At 41.3% G+C, this 14605-nt stretch overlaps 1 protein-coding gene and 1 pseudogene across 2 annotated transcripts in view; one reads left to right on the forward strand and one right to left on the reverse strand.

The window, feature by feature from the left end:
* The window catches only part of FAM120C (family with sequence similarity 120C), a 106179-nt gene that overhangs the window by 26473 nt on the left and 65101 nt on the right, over positions 1–14605 (forward strand). For both annotated transcript variants that reach the window (XM_030806907.1, XM_030806908.1), the window contains exon 4: positions 2807–2935. In XM_030806907.1, coding sequence (XP_030662767.1) covers positions 2807–2935 — 129 coding nt within the window. The remainder of the gene's footprint in view (positions 1–2806; positions 2936–14605) is intronic.
* LOC115833344 lies at positions 6823–14429 on the reverse strand (annotated as a pseudogene).

The following is a 14605-nucleotide window of genomic DNA, read 5'->3' on the forward strand; positions in this document are numbered from 1 at the left end:
TTTCTTGCCTGGATTATTATAATAGCTTACTAACTATTGGTCTTCTACTTACACTCTTCCCCTTACCTCCGTTTTATTCTCAATATAACAGGAGAGCGACCCTTAAAAAAAAAAAAAAAACTGAGATCCTGTCACTTCTCCATTCAAAATCCTTGGCCGGGCACTGTGGCTAACACCTGTAATCCCAGCACTTTGGGAGGCTGAGGCGGGTGGATCACTTGAGGTCAGGAGTTCGAGACCAGCCTGGCCAACATGGTGAAACCTCATCTCTACTAAAAATTTTTGAAAAGGCTGGGCGTGGTGGCTCACGCCTGTAATCCCAGCACTTTGGGAGGCCAAGGCGGGCAGATCACGAAGTCAGGAGTTTGAGACCAGCCTGACCAACATGCTGAAACCTCGTCTCTACTAAAAATACAAAAATTAGCTGGGCGTGGTGGTGCGCACCTATAATCCCAGCTACTCAGGAGGCTGAGGCAGGAGAATGTCTTGAACCTGGGAGGTGGAGGTTGCAGTGAGCTGAGATCATGCCACTGCACTCCAGCCTGAGCGACAGCGAGACTCTGTCTCAAAAAAAAAAAAAAAAAAAATAGCTGGGCATGGTGTTGCGTGCCTGTAACCTTAGCTACTCGGAAGGCTGAGGCAGGAGAATTGTTTGAACCCAGGAGGCAGAGGTTGCAGTGAGTCGAGATCATGCCACTGTACTTCCTCCTGGGCGGCAGAGCAAGACTCCGTCTCAAAAAAAAAAAAAAAAAAATTATCCAGTGGCTCTTTATGTCACTCTCCCAATCCTTACCATGGCCTACAAAGCCCTTTACTGTGGCCCCCTCTCATATCTGATCTCTTTCTTTCTTTTGCTCTTAGAACCTTTGCACTTATCATTCTCTCTACTTGGAATGCTTTTCCTCTCATAGCTATTTCTTCACTCCTGAAGGTTTTCTAAAATTTCATTCTCAGTGAGGCTTTTCCTGATCACCCTATAAAAAATTATATGCACACACTTCTGCAGTAGGGATTGTCTAGAAAACAATTAGCACATATATATTTGCATTCCCTAGCTTCTTCTCTGCTCTTCTCTCCACAGCACTTATCTACATCTAGTACTCTACATCTAGTACAAGCCCGGTTAATTTTTGTATTTTTAGTAGAGATGGGGTTTCACCGTGTTGGCCAGGCTGGTCTCGAACTCCTGACCTCAGGTGATCCGCCAGCCTCGGCCTCCCAAAGTGCCGGGACTACTGGCATGGGCCACCGCGCCCAGCCTACACTATACATTTTACTTATTTAGTTTAACTTCCCTCACCCTATCCCAACACATCTACACTAGAATTTAAGCTCCCGTGAGGGCAGAGATTTTTGTCTGTCTTGTTCACTGCTGTTTCCCTGGTGCCTAGGACAGTGCCTGGCACATAGTAGGCAGTAAATATTTAAGGAATGAATAATAAAGCCTTTTGGCAAAACAATTTATAAAAATTCAGAAGGCTTTAGGAAATTTATACCCTCTGCCTCAGTAATTACAGTTTGAGGAAGCTTGTAATTAAATAATTGGAAAGTGGGCAAGACGTCGTACCTATAGTTTATGAAAGCATTAAAAACTTTTTCTTTAAAAATTTGTTAAGGGCCAGGCGCAGTGGCTCATGCCTGTAATCGCAGCACTTTGGGAGGCCGTGGCAGGCAGATCACTTGAGGTCAGGAGTTCAAGACCAGTCTGGCCAACGTGGTGAAACCCTGTCTCTACTAAAAATACAAAAATTAGCCAGGCATGGTGGCAGATGCCTGTAATCCCAGCTGCTCAGGAGGCTGAGGCAGGAGAATTACTTGAACTCAGGAACTGCACATGTATGCACATAATTATTTTCTAGACAATCCCTACTGCACCACTGCACTTCAGCCTGGGCGACAGAGCAAGACTCCGTCTCAAACAAATAATAATAATAATAGACGACACCATGAGGGAAATTTTGTATAATCTCAGAGTGGGAATATTTTATGAGCAAATCCAGTCGTGGTGCGTGCCTATAATCCCAGCTACTTGGGAGGCTGAGGCAGGAGAATCACTTCAACCCGGGAAGCAGAGGTTGCATTGAGCCGAGATTGTACCACTACACTCCAGCCTGGATGACAGAATGAGACTCTGTCTCAAAAAAAAAAAAAAAAAAAATGTTTAGGCATCACAAAAACAGGAAAAATAATATATAGTAAATCACCATTGTAACATCTTCCAGATCCAACAGTTACCAGTATTTTGCCACACTTTCTGGGTTTTTTTGTTGTTGCTAATGTTTTTTAAAGCAAATCCCTCTCACATTCCTCAGTACACATCTCTAAAATACTTGGGCATTTTCTTAGATAAGCATAATGCCATTATTACTCCTGACAAAATTAATGCTAATTTCTTGGTATCATCTTAATATCCAGTCCATTTTCAGATTTTCCTGATTGTCTTAAACTGGCCTTTTGTGATTAGTTCAAATCAGAATCCAAATGTCAACTTATTATAATATTACATTTACTAGCAAAAAAGCCAAAATGTCTCATGAAAGGAAGCCTGATTAATTGTGACAGTGTCATACACAGTAGTTATCTCTGCAGGAAGATGGATGATATGTTTTTATTGCTTTATACTTTTCCATCTTTTCCAAGTGTTCTGTACTGAGAATGAAGGGGCAAAACTATTTTTAAAGAAAATATTTTAACTGTCTCTCTGTGGATTTACCGAATTTGAATTCCATATCTCCCCTCAACTTCACCCTTTTTCTTAATGATCCATCTTTGATGTCAGTGTCCCTTGTTTATCTTGCCTTTCTAGGTTCGAGCTCATCAGCTGGTTCTTCCTCCCTGTGACGTGGTGATCAAGGCTGTTTCTGAGTATGTCAGTTCCATCAAAGATCCCTCAAACCTGGATGTAGTCGGGAAGGATGTTTTCAAACAGTCTCAGGTAAGTTAGCATTCCCCTTCCTAAGAGTCCTCAATTTTATTACCTTCTTCAGCGACACCAACAGGTCCCTGATCTTTTCTGTGACACCTAAGTTTTCCTAGCTGCTTGTCTTCTCCATGCTTACAAACGAGAGCTCCAAAATTTCCCTTAAAAAACATTACACAGCCTGGATTGAAAGTGTCCTTTACCTTTTTTTCTACTGATGATTAAAGTAGTATAAGCCCATTCTAGTCTGGGCACGGTGGCTCACGCCTGTACTCCCAGCACTTTGGGAGGCCAAGGTGGGTGGATCACTTGAGGTCAGAAGTTCAAGACCAACCTGGCCAACATGATGAAATCCCATCTCTACTAGAAATACAAAAAATTAGCTGGGTGTGGTGAGGCAGAAGAATTGATTGAACCCGGGAGGCGGAGGTTGCAGTGAGCCGAGATTGCACCGCTGCACTCCAACCTGGGTGACAGAGTGAAACTTCATCTTAAAAAAAAAAAATCGGGTCAGGCGCGGTGGCTCACGCCTGTAATCCCAGCACTTTGGGAGGCCAAGGCGGGCGGATCACGAGGTCAGGAGATCGAGACCATCCTGGTTAACACGGTGAAACCCCGTCTCTACTAAAAATACAAAAAAAAAAATTAGCTGGGCACAGTGGCGGGCGCCTGTAGTCCCAGCTACTTGGGGGGCTGAGGCAGGAGGATGGCGTGAACCCGGGAGGCGGAGCTTGCAGTGAGCCGAGATTGCGCCACTGCACTCCGGGCTGGGCAAAAGAGTGAGACCCCATCTCAAAAAAAAAAAAAAAAATATCGGTAAAGTAATATAAGCCTGTTCTAGAAAATTTAGAAAATGAAAACGAATTACATAAAATCTTATTACTCTTAAACAACTTGCTATAGTTACCACTCTGACATATGTCCGTCTAGTCTTTTTTTGTTTCAGTGTACACATGGTGGCTCACACCTGAAATACCAGCACTTTGGGAGGCCAAGGCAGGAAGATTACTTGAGCTTAGGAGTTTGAGACTAGCCTGAGCAACATAGCAAGACCTTGTCTTTCCCCCAAAGAAATTTGAAAATAAATTTTTAAAAATGTACACATGATCCCTGACTTAATGTTGGTTCAAGTTAACATTTTTCTGCTTTCCGATAGTGCAAAAGCAATATGCTTTCAGTAGAAACTGCACTTTGAGTACCCATATACCCATTCTGTTTTTCACTTTCAGTATAGTATTCAGTACATTACATGAGATATTCAATACTTTATTATAAAATAGGCTCTGTGTTAGATGAGCTATATGCTAACGTAAGATATTCTGAGCACATTTAAGGTGGGCTAGGCTAAGCTATGATGTTCAGTAGGCTAGGTGTATTAAATGGATTGTTGACCTATATTTTCAACTTGTGATGGGTTTATTGGGACATAACCCCATCATAAATCAAGGAGCATCTGTGTACCTTAACATAAAGGAGTTCTTCCTCAATGGAAGATAATGGGCAAAGAAAAAAGACTGCTTAAAGTGAGACCACATAAAACAAGAATGAAAATTTAATTGTTAATAGTGGAAAAAGAGCTCAACTGGGATTTTATTCTACAAAATGAAACTAAAAATTATGAAAATAAGTTAGTTTTATTTTTAACAATTTGATTTATATTTTCAATTTGGATTTCTCACTTATTTTTAAAATTAACATACAGTCAAGCTGACTTGTGAATTTTAACACATGTATCAATTTATGTGACCATCATCACAATAAGAATACAGAACAGTTGTACTACCCCAAAAAACATGCTATCCCTTTGTAATAACACCCAAACCTACTTTTAACCCCTGGCAACCACCAGTTCATTTTCTGTTACTATGGTTACATCTTCTAAAGAATATCACATGAATCATACAGTATGTGATTTTTTTTTTTTTTTCGAGACAATGCCTCGCTCTTGTTGCCTAGGCTGGAGTGCAATGGTGTGATCTTGGCTCACTACAACCTCCGCCTCCCTGGCTTAAGAGATTCTCCTGCCTCAGCCTCCAGAGTAGCTGGAATTACAGGCGCCCACCACCACGCCTGGCTAATTTTTTATATTTTTAGTAGAGAGGGGGTTTCACCATATTGGCCAGGCCGGTCTCGAACTCCTGACCTCAGGTGATCCACCTGTCTTGGCCTCCCAAAGTGCTGGGATTACAGGCATGAGCTACCACGCCCGGCCCAGTATGTGATATTTTGAGAATAGCTTCTTTAATTCAACATAATACCTTTGAGATTCTTCTAAGTTGCTGCGTGTTACCTGTATCAATAATTCATTCCTTTTTATTGCTGAGTAATAGTCATTGTATGGATATGCCAGTTTGTTTATCCATTCACCCCTTAAAGAATATTTAGATTTATTTTGATTTATGGTGTTATGAATAGAGCTGCTCTAAACATTTGTGTACAGGTTTTTGTATAAACATAAGTTTTTATTTCCCTGGTGTAAATACCTACAAGTGGAGTTTCAGGGTCATGTGGTAAGTGTATGTTTAAATTTATCAGACCTTGCCAAAGTAGCTGTTCCATTCCTTACCAGCGTTTGGTATTGTCAGGTTTTTTTCCATTTTTTTTAATTGACAAATGAAAATTATATATATTTATTGCATACAACATGTTTTGAAATATGTATACATCGTAGAATGGCTAAATCGAGCTAATTAACATATATATTACCTCAAATGCTTTTCATTTTTTTGTGGTGAGAAAACTTAAAATCTACTCTTTTAGTAATTTCCAAAAATATAATACGTTGTTATTAACTGTGGCCACCATGTTATACAACAGATTGTCAGTGTTTTTTATAGCTGTTCTAATAGGTGCGTAGTGGTACCTCGTCATAGTTTTAATTTACGTTTCCCAAGTGACTAATGATGAACATTTTTTTCTTTTTGAGACACAGTCTCACTTTATTGCCCAGGCTGGTGTGTAGTGGCATGATCTCTGCTCACTGCAGCCTCCGCCTCCCGGGCTTGAGCAGTCTTCCCACCACAGCCTCCCAAGTAGCTCGGACTACAGGCTCACACCATCATGCCTGGCTAATTTTTGTACTTTTCATAGAGACAGGGTTTCGCTGTGTTGCCTGGGCTGGTCTCAAACTCCTGAGCTCAAGCCATCTGCTCACCTTGGCCTCCCAAAGTGCTGGGATTACAGGTGTGAGCCACCGCACCTGGCCAACATTTTTGTTCTGAGCATACTTCATTCATATATCCTCTTTGGCAAATGGTTTGTTCAAGAACAGTCTTTTCCATTTTTTTTAAATTGGTTTGTTCATTTACTTACTGTGGTGTTTTGAGAGTTGTTTATAATGCATATGAGTGCTCTGACAGATACCTGGTTTGCAAATATTTTCCCCCAGTCTGTAGTTGTCTTTTAACACCATCTTTTCAGAGCAAAGTTTTAAATTTTTCGTTAGTTTTTATCTTTTATGGGTCATGCTTTTGGTGTGATGTCTAAGAACTCTTTGCCCAACCGCAGGCATGACAATTTTCTTCTGTTCTCTTTTTTAAAAATATTTTTTAAAAACCAGAACATTGGCCAGACGTGGTGGCTCACACCTGTAATCCCCACACTTTGGGAGGCTGAGGTGGGTGGATCACCTTAAGGTCAGGAGTTCGAGACCAGCCTGGCCAGCATGGTGAAACCCCATCTCTACTAAAAATACAAAAAATTAGCTGGGCATGGTGGCACGTGCCTGTAATCCCAGCTACTCGGGAGGCTGAGGCAGGAGACTCGCTTGAACCCGGGAGGCGGAGGTTACAGTGAGCCGAGATTGCACCATTGTACTCCAGCCTGGGCAACAAAAGTGAAACTTCATCTCAAAAAAAGAAAACGCAACAAAACATTTACTGTGTGACCAATCACTGAAATTCTTAAAAGGAACTGGATGCTGCTACAGCTGCCCCTTTGGGTTTACGTGTTATTCCTTCACAGAGTCTATGCCTGAATTCATGGTATACAATTTTTAGGCACCTAGTAACACCGATCCCGGTGGTATTTCGTCTTTTAGCCTTAGCACTCCAGTTATACTTTATTTTATGCTTGGGAGGGTAGCGACATTTGCCACACATTGACTTCTGAAAGTGGCAGGTATTAGACCTGTAGCAGCAGGGCAGTGTGTGCGTCTTAATGTGAGGCTTTCCAAATGATGATGTTCCCTTCGTCACCTCACTTCTACTTTCTGTTTTTCTTATTTATTTATTTATTTGAGATGGGGTCTCACTCTGTCACCCAGGCTGGAGTGCAGTGACACTATCTTAGCTCACTGAAACCTCCACCTCCTTGCTTCAAGCGATTATCGTGCCTCAGCCTCCTGAGTAGCTGGGATTACAGGCACGCGCCCCCACATCTGGCTGATCTTTTGTATTTTTAGTAGAGACGGGGTTTCACCCTGTTGGCCAGGCTGGTCTCGAACTCCTGACCTCAGGTGATCCGTCCGCCTCGGCCTCCCAAAGTGCTAGGATTACAGGAATGAGCCACCACGCCCGGCCTGCTTTTCTTTTTTAATTACATAGTTCTGCACTTCACATTTTAGAACAAATCATCCATATTTAGTTCATTTCTGTATAAAGTATGAGAGGTTGTGTTTTTTATATGGATGTCAAATTGTTTCAGCACAGTTTGAAAAGACCATCTTTTCCCCATTGAATTGCCTTTGCACTTTTGTTAAAAATAAATTGGCCATGTTTGTGTGGGTCTATTTCTGGAACCTGTTCTGTTCAGTTGATCTATGTTTCTATCCTTTTACCAGTAATACACTATCTTGATTACTGTAGCTTTATAATAAGTCTTAAAATTGGTTAGTGATTCCACCACATTCATTCATTCATTTAGAGACAGAGTTTCACTCTGTTGCCCAGGCCGGAGTACAGTGGCACAAACATGGCTCACTGCAGCTTCAGCCTCCTGGGCTCAAGTGATCCTGCTGCTTCAGCCTCCCAAGTAGCTGGAACTACAGGTGTGTGCCACCATGCCTGGCTAATTTTTAAATTTTTTGTAGAGATGAGGTCCTGCTATGTTACCCAGGCTGGTCTCAAATTCCTGGGCTCAAGCAATCCTCCTGTTTTGGCCTACCAAAATACTGGGATTACATGCATGAGCCACTGCACCCAGCCAACTTTTATTATTTTTCAGTGTTATCTATATTTGTTCCTTTGTCTTTCCGTATAAATTTTATTTTTTTATTTAATTTAATTAATTAATTTATTTTTATTATACTTTAAGTTCTAGGGTACATGTGCACAACGTGCAGGTTTGTTGCATATGTATACATGTGCCATGTTGGTGTGCTGCACCCGTTAACTCGTTGTTTACATTAGGTATATCTCCTAATGCTATCCCTCCCCCCTCCCCCCACCCCACAACAGTCCCCGGTGTGTGATGTTCCCCACCTTGTGTCCAAGTGTTCTCATTATTCAATTCCCACCTATGAGTGAGAACATGTGGTGTATGGTTTTCTGTCCTTGCGATAGTTTGCTGAGAATGATGGTTTCCAGCTTCATCCATGTCCCTACAAAGGACATGAACTCATCCTTTTTATGGCTGCATAGTATTCCATGGTGTGTATGTGCCACATTTTCTTAATCCAGTCTGTCATTGATGGACATTTGGGTTGGTTCCAAGTCTTTGCTATTGTGAATAGTGCCACAATAAACATACATGTGCATGTGTCTTTATGGCAGCATGATTTATAATCCTTTGGGTATATACCCAGGAATGGGATGGCTGGGTCAAATGGTATTTCCAGTTCTAGATCCTTGAGAAGTCACCACACTGTTTTCCACAATGGTTGAAGTAGTTTACAGTCCCACCAACAGTGTAAAAGTGTTCCTATTTCTCCACATCCTCTCCAGCACTTGTTGTTTCCTGACTTTTTAATGATCTCCATTCTAACTGGTATGAGATGGTATCTCACTGTGGTTTTCATTTGCATTTCTCTGATGGCTAGTGATGATGAGCATTTTTTCATGTGTCTCTTGTCTGCATAAATGTCTTCTTTTGAGAAGTGTCTGTTCATATCCTTCACCCACTTTTTGATGGGGTTGTTTGATTTTTTTCTTGTAAATTTAAATTCTTTGTAGACTCTGGATATTAGCCCTTTGTCAGATGGGTAGATTGCAAAAATTTTCTCCTATTCTATAGGTTGCCTGTTCATTCTGATGATAGTTTCTTTTGCTGTGCAGAAGCTCTTTAGTTTAATTAGATCCCATTTGTCATTTTTGGCTTTTGTTGCCATTGCTTTTGGTGTTTTAGTCCTGAAGTCCTTGCCCATGCCTATGTCCTGAATGGTATTGCCTAGGTTTTCTTCTAGGGTTTTTATGGTTTTCGGTCTAACATTTAAGTGTTTAATCCATCTTGAATTAAGTTTTGTATAATGTGTAAGGAAGGGATCCAGTTTCAGCTTTCTACATATGGCTAGTCAGTTTTCCAAGCACCATTTATTAAATAGGGAATCCTTTCCTCATTTCTTGTTTTTGTCAGGTTTGTCAAAGATCAGATGGTTGTAGATGTGTGGTATTAATTCTGAGGGCTCTGTTCTGTTCCATTGGTCTATATCTTTGTTTTGGTACCAGTACCATGCAGTTTTGGTTACTGTAGCCTTGTGGTATAGTTTGAAGTCAGGTAGCATGATGCCTCCAGCTTTGATCTTTTGGCTTAGGATTGTCTTGGCAATGCAGGCTCTTTTTTGATTCCATATGAAATTTAAAGTAGTTTTTTCCAGTTCTGTGAAGAAAGTCATTGGTAGCTTGATGGGGATGGCATTAAATCTATAAATTACCTTGGGCAGTATGGCCATTTTCACAATATTGATTCTTCCTATCCATGAGCATGGAATGTTCTTCCATTTGTTTGTGTCCTCTTTTGTTTTGTTGAGCAGTGGTTTGTAGTTCTTGAAGAGGTCCTTCACATCCCTTGTAAGTTGGATTCCTAGGTATTTTATTCTCTTTGAAGCAATTGTGAATGGGAGTTCACTCATGATTTGGCTCTCTGTTTGTCTGTTATTGGTGTATAGGAATGCTTGTGATTTTTGCACATTGATTTTGTATCCTGAGACTTTGCTGAAGTTGCTTATCAGCTAAAGGAGATTTTGAGCTGAGACGATGGGGTTTTCTAAATATACAATCATGTCATCTGCAAACAGGGACAATTTGACTCCCTCTTTTCCTAATTGAATACCCTTTATTTCTTTCTCCTGCCTGATTGCCCTGGCCAGAATTTCCAACACTATGTTGAATAGGAGTGGTGAGAGAGGGCATCCCTGTCTTGTGCCAGTTTTCAAAGGGAATGCTTCCAGTTTTTGCCCATTCAGTATGATATTGGCTGTGGGTTTGTCATAAATAGCTCTTATTATTTGGAGATAACGTCCCATGAATACCTAGTTTATTGAGAGTTTTTAGCATGAAGGGCTGTTGAATTTTGTCAAAGGCCTTTTCTGCATCTATTGAGATAATCATGTGGCTTTTGTCTTTGGTTCTGTTTATATGATGGATTGCATTTATTGATTTGCGTATGTTGAACCAGCCTTGCATCCCAGGGATGAAGCCAGCTTGATCATGGTGGATAAGCTTTTTGATGTGCTGCTGGATTCTGTTTGCCAGTATTTTATTGAGGATTTTTGTATCGATGTTCATCAGGGATATTGGTCTAAAATTCTTTTTTTGTTGTGTCTCTGCCAAGTTTTGGTATCAGGATGATGCTGGCCTCACAAAATGAGTTAGGGAGGATTCCTTCTTTTTCTATTGATTGGAATAGTTTCAGAAGGAATGGTACCAGCTCCTCCTTGTACCTCTGGTGGAATTCGGCTGTGAATCCGTCTGGTCCTGGACATTTTTTGGTTGGTAGGCTGTTAATTATTGCCTCAATTTCAGAGCCTGTTACTGGTCTATTCAGGGATTCAGCTTCTTCCTGGTTTAGTCTTGGGAGGGTGTATGTGTCCAGGAATTTATCCATTTCTTCTAGATTTTCTAGTTGATTTGCGTAGAGGTGTTTATAGTATTCTCTGATGGTAGTTTGCATTTCTGTGGGATCAGTGGTGATATCCCCTTTATCATTTTTTATTGCGTCTCTTTGATTCTTCTCTCTTTTCTTCTTTATTAGTCTTGCTAGCCATCTATCAATTTTGTTGATCTTTTCAAAAAACCAGCTCCTGGATTCATTGATTTTTTGAAGGGTTTTTTGTGTCTCTATGTCCTTCAGTTCTGCTCTGATCTTAGTTATTTCTTGCCTTCTGCTAGCTTTTAAATGTGTTTGCTCTTGCTTCTCTAGTTCTTTTAATTGTGATGTTAGGGCATCAATTTTAGATCTTTCCTGCTTTCTCTTGTGGGCATTTAGTGCTATAAACTTCCCCCTACACAGAATTTTCATCTTTTCTGCTCTGGTTTCTCCCCATCTTTGTGGTTTTATCTACCTTTGGTCTTTGATGATGGTGATGTACAGATGGGGTTTTGGTGTGGATGTCCTTTCTGTTTGTTAGTTTTCCTTCTAACAGTCAGGACCCTCAGCTGCAGGTCTGTTGGAGTTTGCTGGAGGTCCACTCCAGAACCTTTTTACCTGGGTATCACCAGCAGAGCCTGCAGAACAGCAAATATTGCAGAACGGCAAATGTTGCTGCCTGATCCTTCCTCTGGAAGCTTTGTCTCAGAGGGGCACCCGGCTGTATGAGGTGTCTGTCGGCCCCTACTGGGAGGTGTCTCCCAGTTAGGCTACTCGGGGATCAGGGACCCACTTGAGGAGGCAGTCTGTCCATTCTCAGATCTCAAACTCTGTGCTGGGGGAACCACCGCTCTCTTCAAAGCTGTCAGACAGGGCCGTTTAAGTCTGCAGAAGTTTCTGCTGCCTTTTGTTCAGCTATGCCCTGCCCCCAGAGGTGGAGTCTACAGAGGCAGGCAGGCCTCCTTGAGCTATGGTGGGCTCCACCCAGTTCCAGCTTCTGGGCGACTTTGTTTACCTACTCAAGCCTCAGCAGTAGTGGACGCCCCTCCCCCAGCCTCACTGCCGCCTTGCAGTTCGATCTCAGACTGCTGTGCTAGCAGTGAGTGAGGCTCCGTGGGCAAGGCTCCATGGGCGTAGGACCCTCCGAGCCAGGTGTGGGATATAATCTCCTGGTGTGTCATTTGCTGAGACCGTTGGAAAAGTGCAGTGTCCGACAAGCCCCAGTGAGATGAACCCACTACCTCAGTTGGAAATGCAAAAATCACCTGTCTTTTGTGTCGCTCACACTGGGAGCTGTAGACTGGAGCTGTTCCTATTTGGCCATCTTGGAACCTCCACCCTTTCCATATAAATTTTAGAATAATCTTGCCTATACATCTACAAAACAGAAATCCTGCTGCAATTTTTATTGGAATTGCATTAAATATATAGATGAATTTGGTGAGCCTTTGAATCCATGAATATTATTTGCCTATTTATTTAGGTCTTCTTTGATTTTTTTTCATCAGCTAAAAGTTTTATAGTTTTTAGCATACAACTTCTGTACATATAAAAAATATTTATACTTAAGTATTTCATATTTGAGACACCTATTATAAAGGATATTTTGTTTTTTTAAATTTCTGATTGTTCATTGCTAATATATAGAAATGCGATTGATTTTTGAATGTTGCCCTTGTATTCTATGACTCTTCTAAACTCACTTATTACTTCTAGGAGTTTTTTGGTATATTTCTTGGGATTTTCTGTGTAGGTGATCATATTGTCTATGGATGATGACCGTTTTATTTTATTTTCCCATCTGTATGCCTTTTTCTTCTTGACTATACTGCACTGTCTAGGATTTCCAAATGATACGAATACAAATGCTAAGAATATATATTCTTATCTTGTTCCTGATCTTTAGAGAAAGCATTCAGTCTTCATTAAATAGGATATTAGCTGTAGTTTTTGTGCACATTATCGGGTTGAGGAAGTTATCTTCTATTCCTAGTTTCCTGGGTGTTTGTATTTTGGCAATTGCATTTTTCCACATATGTTGATAGGATCATGTTGTATTTCTTCTTTAGTCCATTAATATTTTAGATTGATTTTTGAATATTCAACCATCCTTATATTCCCAGGATGTGATTGTAGTATATTAGTCCCTTTTTGTATTGCTGGATTTGAATTGCTGGTATTTCATTGAGTATTTTTGCATTTATTTTCATGAGGGATATTGATCTATAATTTTTTTGTGCTGTCCTTTATTATCAAGGCAATGATAATAAATGAAATGAGTTGGCAAGAGTTCTTTCCTCTTCTGTTATTGGAAGAGATTTTGTAGAATTGGTGTTATTTCTTCTTTAATTGCTTGGTAGAATTTGCCAGTGATATGTTTGGCATGGATTTCTTTGAATTTATCCTGTTTAGAGCTTCTTGCATCTCTGTTTGTCATTCACTAAATTTGGGGAGTTTTTAGCTATTATTTCTTTTCCTTTTTTTTTTTTTTTTTTTGAGACAGTCTCACTCTGTCACCCAAGCTGGAGTGCAGTGACACAGTCTTGGCTCACTGCAACCCCTGCCTCTCGGGTTCAAGGGATTCTCCTGCCTCAGCCTCCCAAGTAGCTGGGACTACAGGCACCTGCCACCACGCCTGGCTAATTTTTGTATTTTTGGTAGAGAAAGGGTTTCACCTTGTTGGCCAGGCTGGTCTTAAGTGATCCGCCTGCCTCAGCCTCCCAAAGTGCTGGGATTACAGGAGTGAGGCACTGCGCCTGGCCAGCTATTCTTTCTTTCTTTTTTTCTTTTTCTTTTTTTTTTTCCTTTGAGATGGAGTTTTACTCTTGTTGCCCAGGCTGGAGTGCAGTGGTGTGATTTCAGCTCACCGCAACCTCTGCCTCCCGGGTTCAAGTGATTCTCCTGCCTCAGCCTCCTGAGTAGCTGGGATTACAGGTGTCCGCCACCATGCCCGGCTACTTTTTTGGATTTTTAGTAAAGATGGGGTATCACCATGTTTGCCAGGCTGGTCTCGAACTCCTGACCTCAGGTGATCCACCCACCTCAGCTTCCCAAAGTGCTGGGATTACAGGCGTGAGCCACCATGCCCAGCTATTATTTCTTTCCTTTTCTTTTCTTTTTCTTTTTTTTTTTTTTTTTTTTTGAGACAGAGTCTCTCTCTGTCACCCAGGCTGGAGTGCAATGGTGCAATCTCAGCTCACTGCAACCTCTGCCTCCTGGGTTCATGCAATTCTCCTGCCTCAGCTTCCCGAGTAGCTGAGATTATAGGTGCGTGCCACCACACCTGGCTAATTTTTTTTATTTTTAATAGAGACGAGATTTCACCATGTTGGCCAGGGCTAGTCTCGAACTCCTTACCTCAAGTGATCCGCCCGCCTCGGCCTCCCAGAGTGCTGGGAATATGGGTATGAGTCACCATGCCTGGCCAGGAACCCTTCTTTCAAATAATTATATAAAATTCAGCTTTTTGGAAAAAGGAGAGCCATTTTGTTTTTAAGTTAGGCTAGAGGACCTGAAGACCTCAACTTTTGTGTTTATGTCCATGCATGCTGCAAATAAAGAGGCCTAGAATACTGTATAGATCCTGGAGTGTTAACAATCACAGTCTAGCCAGGTGTGGTGGTACACACCTGTAGTCTGGCTACTCAGGAGGCTGAGGTGAGAAGATCACTTGAGCCCAGGAGTTCAAGGCTGCAGTGAGCTATCATCACACCACTGTACTCC

The sequence above is a fragment of the Nomascus leucogenys genome, chromosome X (genome assembly GCF_006542625.1).
Source record: "Nomascus leucogenys isolate Asia chromosome X, Asia_NLE_v1, whole genome shotgun sequence".
Taxonomy (NCBI): domain Eukaryota; kingdom Metazoa; phylum Chordata; class Mammalia; order Primates; family Hylobatidae; genus Nomascus; species Nomascus leucogenys.